Source organism: Bos indicus x Bos taurus, chromosome 12 (assembly GCF_003369695.1).
Source record: "Bos indicus x Bos taurus breed Angus x Brahman F1 hybrid chromosome 12, Bos_hybrid_MaternalHap_v2.0, whole genome shotgun sequence".
Classification (NCBI taxonomy): Eukaryota; Metazoa; Chordata; class Mammalia; order Artiodactyla; family Bovidae; genus Bos; species Bos indicus x Bos taurus.
This window is the reverse complement of record NC_040087.1, coordinates 72,906,087-72,918,345: the sequence shown is the minus strand read 5'-3', so window position 1 is coordinate 72,918,345 and position 12,259 is coordinate 72,906,087. Positions and strand designations below refer to the sequence as shown.

The 12,259-nt window shown below is 40.5% G+C and overlaps 1 protein-coding gene across 2 annotated transcripts in view; it reads left to right on the top strand.

The window, feature by feature from the left end:
* Window positions 1-1,224: 1,224 nt before the first annotated feature.
* Window positions 1,225-12,259, top strand: part of UGGT2 (UDP-glucose glycoprotein glucosyltransferase 2) — a 145,245-nt gene continuing 134,210 nt past the window's right edge. For both annotated transcript variants that reach the window (XM_027557837.1, XM_027557836.1), the window contains exons 1-2: window positions 1,225-1,470; window positions 8,320-8,402. In XM_027557837.1, the coding sequence (XP_027413638.1) occupies window positions 1,319-1,470; window positions 8,320-8,402 (235 nt within the window). In that variant the 5' untranslated portion in view covers window positions 1,225-1,318. The remainder of the gene's footprint in view (window positions 1,471-8,319; window positions 8,403-12,259) is intronic.

Genomic DNA, 12,259 nt, shown 5'->3' with positions numbered 1-12,259 from the left:
AACTAGTTATCCCAGCTGCTGCTTCTATTTACCATATATTGTAACATATACAATAAATTTACTCTCTTCTGAATAGAAAAAGTATCATTCCTGACTAGGAGCCAGAATCTTGAGGCTCCACCTCTGCCCAGTTAAATAAAACTGAATATTTTGACTTACTGAGTCATACCTACTGGAAAAACAGTTAACTCTGCTCCAAGGCTTTGTCATTGAACTGGATGTACTAAATTCAAGAGTTTTGAGGGTCGGACAGTCCTTGATTGAAAGTGCGTTTCAATCACAGCTGATAATGATTTTGGCTGATAATGACAAGAGCAACTATCACTTTTCTATGCATTTTCACCTGTTTTTTCTCTAAACTAGTTCTTCTGAAAACTTTAATGAGCACAGATATCACGGGAGGTTCCTGTTACGCCAGGGGTTTGGATTCAATAGGGTTGAGGTGGGGCCTGAGATTCTGCATTTCTAATGAGCTCACAGGTGATGCTGACGCTTCAAGTACGTGGACCACCTTAGAGGACGAAGGCTTTTGCACAGCTCCCAGACAGCAGAATCAGCATTACCTGGGAACTTGATGGGTATGAAATGCGGATTATCAGACCCCCGCAACCAGACCTACTGAATCAGAAACACCGGGATGAGACCCAGCACCTTGTGTTTTAACAAGCCCTCCAGGTGACGTCACTGTTTTTCGAACACACTCGAAGCACCTGGCAGGAAGGCCGGGTAAAATACTATTTATTGAAGACTGAATCTCACCCCCAGATAGTCCCCTGTAACTGGTGCGTGTTGTGGTCTGGGGAAACGGGCTAAAAGCTCTACCAGGTGACTCAGATATGCAATAAAACTTGAGAACCCCACGAGGGAGGTATTTAACTTTTGGAAAACCTTCTTTTTCGCCTATGTAAAGAAAGCCTTCTTTCCACGCTGATTCCTGCCTTCGCGTCCAGATTTTGCCATCTTCAGCCACACTTAGTCGGCCAAAATCCCACTTCAGTCTCCCCTCCCGGTGTCCCACATCCTCGGGCCGAGAGCCTGAGGTCCCGGTGGCGGGACCCGCCAGGGCACCAGCCAAGCTCCGCACTCCGGCGCCGCCTTGCACGTACGTGGCCCAGGGGTCCGCCCTCGGGGGCTCCCGGGACGGCGGCGGAGCGCTCGGCGCATGCGCTCGGCACCCGCCAGGCCCCGGCCCGTGTAACGGACTCGCGCTCCCCCCACCGGAAGTGGGCGGTCGCGCGACGGGAGGAGCCGGCGGTAGCGTGGCGGCTGTGGGCTGAGGGCGCCGGGTCTGAGGGGCTCGCGCTTCCTTGTCCGCACCATGGCAAAGGCCGCCGGCGTAGTGCGGCTGCTCTTGGGCTTCATGGCGCTCTGGCTCTCGCTGCTCGGAGCCCGGACGGCCTCCGCGTCCAAGGCGGTGACGGCCCACTTGGCCGCCAAGTGGCCGGAGACCCCGCTGCTGCTGGAGGCCAGGTGAGGGAGTGCGGGCCGGACCCTCCGCCGAGCCCGCGCGGAGGGAGGGTGCGGCGGGGCTATGGGCGCCCCGGGACCTCGACGACGCCTCGGACGCCTGACCTTCAGAGCATCACCTCCTCCCCTTGGTACCCTGGGCGCCGCACTCACTTGCGGCTCCTTTTCCCCTCCGTTCCTACTTGGCCTCACCCACGGGTTTGAAAATTTTTAATTCCTTTGGATTTTCTTAGCATTTACGTGAGAGAAAAGGAAGACTGGGAGGTGGACTGTGGCGTTTAGTGCAAGCTCTGCAATTGATGGAGGCAGTTCTAGTTTTTAGGAACCGGTATTTGAAGCACCTAATTTCTCATACGATGGGTTTCTATGGAGAAGAGAGCGTCCCAAAGCTCTGATTTGTTTCTGAATCTCCTCAGTTGGAGTTAGTGCATAAGGTATCATGTACCTTATGTGGAGAAACAAAACTGGGAGATAATTTTAATCTTAGTATTCCAGTAGTTAAACAAAATTTGAATTTTCTTTTTCCTTTTTTAACCGGCATGAAGTTTTGTTGGCGTGAAGTTTTAATGCCAGTTGCTTTTGTATTAATACTTCACCAGAGCCATAGCTTTTGGTTCCAAAGAGTCTTCATCACCTCCGTGAAGTTGCATATATAAGATACGAAAACAGATTTTTTTAATTGAGCTATAATTTATGTAAGGTATTAGTTTCAGGTGTGCAACATAATGATTTGATGATGTATTCACATGGTGTGAAATTATCACCATGGACATAAGTCCAGTTAATATCTGTCAGCACACATAATTACAAAGGTTTCTTTTCTTGTGAGGAGAACTTTTAAGATCTCTCTTGGCAGCTTTCCAATATGCAGTTCTTTAACTATAGTCACCATGCTGTACGTTACATCCCCATGACCGATTATTTATATTGTAGCCAAAAATTTGCACCTTTTGACCACCTTCACTCGTTTCTCCCACCTCCCTGCTTCTGGCACCCAATCTGTTCCCTGTATAGGAGCTCATTTCCTTACTGTGTTACGTTTGTTTTAAGATTTCATAGGGTATTTGTCTCTGACTTATTTCACTGAGCAAAATTCCCTCAGGTCTGTCCAAGTTCTCACAAATAGCAGTATTTTCTTTTTTTATGGCTGAATAATACTCGTCTGTGTACATTTTCTGCACTCTCCAACAGCCCCAAATGCTTCTCCAGTGTCCCGCACAATTTCCCTTATAAGGGGAACTGACCTTCAGGTCCCCCACCCTCCCATGTGCGGGTACAGTCCTGCTCACTCTCCTTTTTTCCCACTTCTCCTTTCATCCTGCCGAATTTTGCATGGATCTGTATACTCCTTTCTAGTGGTCAGGGACTCTTGCCCACTCTCAGCTGATGTTCTGCAAGACCTTCTGTGTCTGAAGGGGTATTCCTGATACATCCATGGAGAGAGATGCACTCCATGTTCACCTGCTCCTCTGCCATCTTCCTGTCTCTACATTTTCTGTATTCATTTATCATTCAGTGGATTCTTAGGTTGTTAACATATCTTGGCCATTGTAAATAATGCTGCACTGAACATAGGACTGCCTGTATTTTAGTTATGGTGTTTTCACCCAGAATTGGAATTGCTGGATCATATGATAGTTTGTAAAAATTTTTTTTATCTTATTTTTTAACTTTACAATATTGTATTGGTTTTGCCATATATCGAAGTGAATCCACCACAGGTATACGTGTGTTCCCCATCCTGAACCCTCCTCCCTCCCCATACCATCCCTCTGGGTCATCCCAGTGCCCCAGCCCCAAGCATCCAGTATTGTGCATCGAACCTGGACTGACGACTCGTTTCATATATGATATTATACATGTTTCGATGCCATTCTCCCAAATCATCCCACCCTCTCCCTCTCCCACAGAGTCCAAAAGACTGTTCTATACATCAGTGTCTCTTTTGCTGTCTCATATACAGGGTTATTGTTACCATCTTTCTAAATTCCTTATATATGCGTTAGTATACTGTATTGGTGTTTTTCTTTCTGGCTTACTTCACTCTGTATAATAGGCTCCAGTTTCATCCACCTTATTAGAACTGATTCAAATGTATTCTTTTTAATGGCTGAGTTTGTAAAAATTTTTGATGAACCTCCAAACTGTTTTCCATAGTGGCCTTATCTGTTTACATAACCAGCAAGGGTGCACATGGATTCCTTTTTCTCCACAGCCTCACCACACTTGTTATCTCGTCTTTTATATTTATATGATTATATATATATAATTTTATTTATTTTTGGCTCTACTAAGTCTTTATTGTTGCATGGGCTTTTCTCTAGTTCCTGGGCTCTAGAGCACAGGCTTAATAGTTGTAGTGCATGGGCTTAGTTGCTCTGCGGTACATGGGATCTTCCCAGATCAGTGATCAAACCAATGTCTCCTGCATTGGTAGATGGATTCTTTACCACTGAGCCACCAGGCAAGCCCATCTCTCTGTTTTTTTTTTGCTCTTGTTGTTGTATATGGCCTTTATTATGTTGAGAAGAGAGAGGCTGCCCACTCCAGTATTCTTGGTCTTTCATGGTGGCTTAGACTGTAAAGAATCTGCCTGCAAAGCAGAAGACCTGGGTTCAGTCCCTGGTTTGGGAAGATCCCCTGGAGGAGGGCTTGGCAACCCGCTCCACTTTTCTTGCCTGGAGAATCCCCATGGACAGAGGAGCCTGACAGGCTATACAGTCCATGGGCTTGCAAAGGGTCAGACATGACTGAGCAACTAAGCACAGCACATGTTGAGGACATTCCCTCTATACCCATTTTGAGTTTTTTCATCTTGATACTGATTTTTTTTCAAATGCTTTTTTTGTGTGTGTGTCTATTGGCCACCTCATGCAAAGAGTTGACTCATTGGAAAAGACTCTGATGCTGGGAGGGATTGGGGCAGGAGGGGAAGGGGATGACAGAGGATGAGATGGCTGGATGGCATCATTGACTCGATGGACGTGAGTCTGAGTGAACTCCGGGAGTTGGTGATGGACAGGGAGGCCTGGCGTGCTGCAATTCATGGGGTCGCAAAGAGTCGGACACGACTGAGCAACTGATCTGATCTGATCTGATTGGGATGATCATGTGATTTTTATCTTTAATTTGTTAAGGTGGTGTTTCACATTTGTATATTTGTGGGTATTAAACCATCCTTGCCTCCCTGGAATAGCTTGATTATGCTGTATGATCCTTTTAATGTATTTAATTTGCTAATATTTTGTTGAAGATTTTTGCATTTATGTTCAGCAGGAATGTTGACCTTTAATTTTCTTGTGTCCTTTTCTGGTTTTGGTATCAGAATAATGCTGGTCTTATAAAACAAGTTTGAGAGTGTTTTATTTTGGAAGACTTTGAGGATTGATATTCTTTATTTTTTAAGTTTATTTTTAATCGAAGGATAATTGCTATACAATATTGTGTTGGTTTCTGTCATACATGTTTGGTAGAATTCAACAGTGAAGCTATCTGGTTCTGGACTTTTGTTTATTGGGAAGCTTTTGATTACAGATTCAGTCTCCTTACTAATAATAAGTCTGTTTGGATTTTTCTATTTCATGGGTCAGTCTTGATAAGTTGTGTGTTTCTAGAAGTTTATTCATTTCTTCTAGGCTGCCCAGTTTGTTGTTATTTAATTGTTCATAGTAGTCTCTTACGATCCATTAAATTTCTGTGGTATAGATACATCTGTATAGATGTTACAATATATAGATATTTAGATGTAGTATAGAAATTACAATAAAACAGTTTTTATTAAACAAAATATTCTAGTTTAAAATATGTCCTATTCCTCTACCTTTTCCCCAGTTTCTTCCATACTTTGCATGGATATGGTCTCACACTCAGTTCCAAATCAGTCTAACTTCTTCCAGTATTAGACTGGCAGTTGGAGTGTTTCAATTTCTACTTGCCTCAAGGGTCTGAGAACTGGAACTCCCATAGAATGCTCTAAGGAGCATCCCTGGGTTCTTCACAGTCTAGTCCCACTCTGATGTACCAACCCCATAACTTGTAGTGGGTTGAAAGGTGGCTTCCAAAAAGATATGTCCACATCCTAACCCCTGGAACCTGTGAATGTTACCTTATTTGGAAAAAGGCTCTTTGACAATGTAATTAAGGGTCTTAAGACATGATTCTTATGGATCTGGATGGGTGCTAAGTCCAATACGCTTATAAGATACATAAGAGAAGACACAGGAAGAGGAGGACATATGAATAGAGACAGAGATAGGATTGATGTAGCCACAAGCCAAGGACCACCTTAAGCTTTCAGAACGTGGACGGTTCTCCCCTAGAGCCTTTGGAGGGAGTGTAGCCCTACCAATACCTTGATTTTGGACTTCTCCAGAACTGTGAGACAATAAGTTTCTGTTGTTTTAAGTCACCAAATTTTTGATAATTTATTACAGCAGCAATAGGAAACTGATTTGATTTTGTACCTTGAAGTAGGGTACTGCTGTAACAAATACCTAAAAATGTAGAATTATCTGTTGAATCTGACAGAAGCTGGAAGAGTTTTGAGAGGCAAAAAAAGCCTAGATTTTCTAGTGGTAGAAAAAGCCTAGATTGCCTTGAGGAGACTGTTGGCAGAAATACAGAATACTGGAGTGGGTTGCCATGTCTCCCTCCAGGGGATCTTACCAACCCAGGGATGGAACCCAGGTTGCCCACATTGCATGCAGATTCTTGACCATCTAAGCCACCAGGGAAGCCCAGGAATGCTGGATAGCCCAAGAATACTGGTAGCCTATCTCTTCTCCAGGGAATCTTCCTGACCAACGAATCAAACCAGGATCTCCTGCATTGAAGGTAGATTCTTACCAGGTGAGCTACCAGGGAAGCCCTAAGACATTTATAATTTAGTACTATTTGCTAGGGATGTTTATAGGCTGGTGAGATTAAATTTTTCAACACATATACCATAACTTAAACATTTAAACCGTATTTATTCCACTGGTGTTGCTCTTACTGAAAATATTTTTTGAAATAACACTTATAATTACTGTCCAGCTCTTTAGTATGTGTAAAATCATCCTCTACGGAAATTTTTTTTTTATCTATGTTAGAATAGATAAAATTCTTTTGGGAAGAAACCTTGTTATTTGGTGCTAAAGAGTCGGACATGACTGAGCAACTGATCTGATCTGATCTGATTATATAAAACAAGTAAACAAACTGGAAATACCAGAATTTTGGATTTTTTTTCCTTTTAAAAATTTTGACCAAAGTAATAACTTACATTTTTGGAAGGTGAGATGCTGATTTAGATGGTCTGTCAAGGATATTTTCTCCTCTAAGAGTAGTGACAGGCAAATTACCCATGAAAGTAATTCAAGAAGCGTTCTCAAAGTGTTAGAGCAGTGGTAGAGTGAAGGAGTAATTGTAAGGGAATACTTTAGTAAGGTGATGACTTTGAAGGATCATACTCATATGTATAAATTCTGACGTATGGAAGAAGTGTTTCTCCCATAGTTGCACAATATATGAGCATTGTCAATAGTGTTTGGTCAAGTCAGTTAGATAATAAGTGTTGTGCTCTACTTTTCTAAAGGTTTTGTACCATCACTTTTTGGTTACATCTATTTAGTGTTTCCCATAGTTTCCTTCCTTTTAGCCTTTTTGTGTGTTTGTTTGCCTGTTTTAATGCCATTGAGTTGGACACCATTAATAACAAGGGTTGCCTTGGAGTTACTGCTTTAAATTCATATACTTGTCATGTTTAGTATGTTGATGAATTAATCAGTTTTCTCACCTCCTTTTCTGCCTTTACTGATCATCTCAGACTTATAAGAATTAGCTAACTTTGCATGTGTCTTGAATCTCCTCAATACTTACCATTTATATTAATCATTAGGTTTACTGAGGCTGAAAAAAAGGTAAGGTGGGCAATAGCAGAATCTGTACCGTCTGTTTGGTTATATCTTTTCTAGTTTAAATAGTTAGATCTACTTGTTTTTGGTGTCTTGCACTTTGTTCTAAACAAGACTAAATAACCTTTCACTTATTTCACTCTTTCCAAAAGGCTTTACATTGCTTTGGCTAATTTTTCTTACCTATGCTCTTTGGATAAATGGCAGTTTTTGGGGGGTTTCTAGACCAAAGACCTAATGCAGTGTATCAATTTTCTGTTAACTTTTTGATTAAGGTATTTTCTGTTTGAAATAAAATTGTCTACACAAATAGGTAGCTAAATAAAAACAATAATATTGCTTTCTAAAGATGTTTATAAGACCAGGTTTTGTTTGTGAAAAATAGGCTGTCTATTTTTTACCTTTTTTACTTTTATATAACACTATCTGTATTGCCATTAAATTATACCTCTCAGGGCATTACACACGTGTGCATGCTAAGTCAGTACAGTCGTGTCCAACTCTTTTGCAACCCCATGGACCGTAGCCCACCAGGCTTCTCTGTCCATGAGATTTTCCAGGCAAGGATACTGTAGTGGGTTGCCATTTCCTTCTCCATGGGATCTTCCTGACCCAGGGATCAAACCCTATATTGCCATTAAGTTATACTTCTCAGGGCATTTCACATAGAGGACAAAATAAGTTATCCATTTTTTACCTAATAAAGAAGAAAAACCAAAAGTAATTTGTCATATAGTCTTTTCTAGTTACGATTATATGCCTATAGTTTAGAATGAAAACTCAGGTAAGAATCATCAATGTGTTCTCTTTTTGCATTATAGTAGATGGAAATTGGTAACTTTAGTTTTGGGAGTTTTGGTTTTTACCAGAAGCTGTAATTTGGATCTGAAATACATTTTATAGTATCAAAATCACTTTTATTTTCTAGCTATTAACTGATTACTTTTATTTTTAATAGTGAATTTATAGCAGAAGAAAGTAATGAAAAATTTTGGCAGTTCTTGGAAACTGTACAAGAATTAGCAATTTATAAGCAAACAGGTAGGTGATGTACATATTTCAGTTTTCCAGATACATATTTTTGTGCCTATGTTAGACATGTTTATTGTTTTTAATGGTAATGTTTAAGTGTGTATACTTAATTAGGCTAGTAAATCTGAATATTAACTTTGAAGATATTTTAATGGAAACTATTCCAATCATCCATTTCCAAACGTATAAGGTTTTAATACTTTATTATAAGAAAACTTTTATAATTAGCAGCGTTTGGCTATTACATTATAATCAAGAAATAGAAATTATTGAATTATGGTTTTCTTTTTACCTAGATTTCTTTGAAATAGTATTAGTTTTGCATGTAATAATAGTGAAAGAATTTTTTTTGCCATAATACTTTTACTGCTGAACTCTTAAAACAGATTTTTAATTTTTGCCCTTAACAAGTCAGATAACCTGTATACTTTCATTTCATAATTTAGAAAATGGAGTTAATCATTCCTGCTTTTTATACCTATATATACATACACACACACATACACACACACACATACACACATAGTTTTAGAATGAACACGTGTTTATTACTGTGTTTCTTAGGGAATATCAGATGCTGAAATTAGATTTTAGCAGTGGAGGCTGAAAGGTTAATTATTGTTATAAGGAAAGGTTAAAGAAAAAGATTAGTTTACTGTCTCTACAGAGAAGAGAATAAATGATGTTAACATTAAAACACTCAAGAGGAATTTTCTCACCTTTTAAGCATAGAGAAAACTTCATAGGAGGATGATTAAGTAGTTTAGGATTTTATTACTGAGTGTAAATGTAAGATGAACAATGGTTTTGAATATTTTAAGTCATTTACTAGAGCTTGTTTGGCTTAAGTGGCCTTTAAGTTCAACAATTTTATGATTTTATAAGATAGGGTTAAGATAAAGAGAACAGACATACCTTTAATATTGTAAACTGAAATTATTTCCAAAAACAAGTAATTTACTCTTTGAAAAAACTTACTAAAAACCTTCATTATTCGGTAATCATTATTTGAATCATGAGAGACAGTATGCACTGCTTGAGATACTGAGAATACAAACATGAATAAATGTGGTCTATGTTCTCCAAACCTGTAATATGGAAACAGCAAAACCGCTACATGTACTAGTAAGTGATCACAGCTTTACTAGGAATGGATATGTGTAACATGGAAATATGTAAAGAGGGGCCTGGTCAGTATTTCAGAGAACACGACAACCTTTCCAGTGGTAAGTGCTGGAGTTGAGTTTGGATGACAGGATTTAGTGAAATCATAGGGAAAGGAAAACAAGCAGAAGAGACAACAGGAGTAGATTGCAAGGAGAAACTATGACCACTTAGAAGTCTACTTGTAAAGCAGTAGATTTACAACAAAGGGAGATTGTTGGTTTTGTATTTATACCAGTTGAGCTATTTCAAATCCTAAAAGATGGTGCTATGAAAGTGCTGTACTCAGTATGCCAGCAAATTTGGAAAACTCAGCACTAGCCACAGGACTGGAAAAGGTCAGTTTTCATTGCAATCCAAAGAAAGGCAATGCCAAAGAATGCTCAAACTACCACACAATTTTATTCATCTGACGTGCTAGTCAGGTCAGGAAGCAACAGTTAGAACTGGACATGGAACAACAGACTGGTTCCACACAGGAAAATAAGTACGTCAAGGTTGTATATTGTCACCCTGTTTATTTAACTTATATGCAGAGTACATCATGAGAAACGCTGGACTGGAAGAAACACAAGCTGGAATCAAGATTGCCGGGAGAAATATCAATAACCTCAGATATGCAGATGACACCACCCTTATGGCAGAAAGTGAAGAGGAACTAAAAAGCCTCTTGATGAAAGTGAAAGTGGAGAGTGAAAAAGTTGGCTTAAAGCTCAACATTCAGAAAACGAAGATCATGGCATCCGGTCCCACCACTTCATGGGAAATAGATGGGGAAACAGTGGAAACAGTGTCAGACTTTATTTTTGGGGGCTCCAAAATCACTACAGATGGTGACTGCAGCCATGAAATTAAAAGATGCTTACTCCTTGAAAGAAAAGTTATGACCAACCTAGATAGCATATTCAAAAGCAGAGACATTACTTTGCCAACAAAGGTTCGTCTAGTCAAGGCTATGGTTTTTCCTGTGGTCATGTATGGATGTGAGAGTTGGACTGTGAAGAAGGCTGAGTGCCAAAGAATTGATGCTTTTGAACTGTGGTGTTGGAGAAGACTCTTGAGAGTCCCTTGGACTGTAAGGAGATCCAACCAGTCCATTCTGAAGGAGATCAGCCCTGGGATTTCTTTGGAAGGAATGATGCTAAAGCTGAAACTCCAGTACTTTGGCCACCTCATACAAAGAGTTGACTCATTGGAAAAGACTGAGAGGAAAAGACTGCTGGGAGGGGTTGGGGGCAGGAGGAGAAGGGGATGACAGAGGATGAGATGGCTGGATGGCATTACTGACTCGATGGACGTGAGTCTGAGTGAACTCCGGGAGTTGGTGATGGACAGGGAGGCCTTGCGTGCTGCGATTCATGGGGTCGCAAAGAGTCGGACATGACTGAGCGACTGATCTGATCTGACGTGCTAGTAAAGTAATGCTCAAAATTCTCAAAGCCGGACTTCAACAGTACATGAACTGTGAACTTCCACATGTTCAAGCTGGTTTTAAAAAGACAGAGGAACCAGAGATCAAATTGCCTACATCCATTGGATTATCGAAAAAGCAAGAGAGTTCCAGAAAAAACATCTATTTATTCCTTATTGACTATGCAAAGCCCTTTGACTGTGTGGATCACCACAAACTGAAAAATTCTGAAAGACATGGGAATACCAGACCACCTGACCTGCCTCTTGAGAAATCTGTATGCAGGTCAGGAAGGAGCAGTTAGAACTGGACATAAAACAACAGAGTGGTTCCAAATAGGAAAAGAAGTACGTCAAGGCTGTATATTGTCACCCTGCTTATTGAACTTCTATGCAGAGTATATCATGAGAAACACTTGGGCTGAATGAAGCACAAGCTGAAATCAAAATTGCTGGGATAAATATGCAGATGATATCAGATGAAATATGCAGAAATATCAGATATGCAGATGACACCACCCTTATGGCAGAAAGCAAAGAACTAAAGAGCCTCTTGATGAAAGTGAAAGAGGAGAGTGAAAAAGTTAGCTTAAAACTCAACATTCAGAAAATGAAGATCATGGCATCTGGTCCCATCACTTCATAGCAAATAGATGGGGAAACAGTGTCAGGCTTTATTTTTGTGGGCTCCGAAATCACTGCAGATGGTTGACTGCAGCCATGCAATTAAAAGATGCTTACTCCTTGGAAGAAAAGTTATGACCAACCTAGACAGCATATTAAAAAGCAGAGACATTACTTTGCCAACAAAGGTCCGTCTAGTCAAGGCTATGGTTTTTCCAGTGGTCATGTATGGATGTGAGAGTTGGACTATAAAGAAAGCTGAGTGCAGAAAAATTGATGCTTTTGAACTGTGGTGTTGGAGAAGACTCTTGAGAGTCCCTTGGACTGCAAGGAGATCTAACCACTTAATCCTAAAGGAAATCAGTCCTGAATATTCATTGGAAGGACTGATGCTGAAGCTGAAACTCCAATACTTCGGCTACCTGATGCGAAGAACTGACTCATTTGAAAGGACTCTGATTCTGGGAAGGATTGAAGGTGGGAGGAGAAGGGAATGACAGAGGATGAGATGGTTGGATGGCATCACGGACTCAATGGACATGAGTTTGAGTAAACTCTGGGAGTTGGTGATGGACAGTGAGACCTGGTGTGCTGCAGTCCATGGGATCGCAAAGAGTCAAACATGACTGAGCAACTGAACTGAACAGTAATTTTAGTTTTGCTATTTG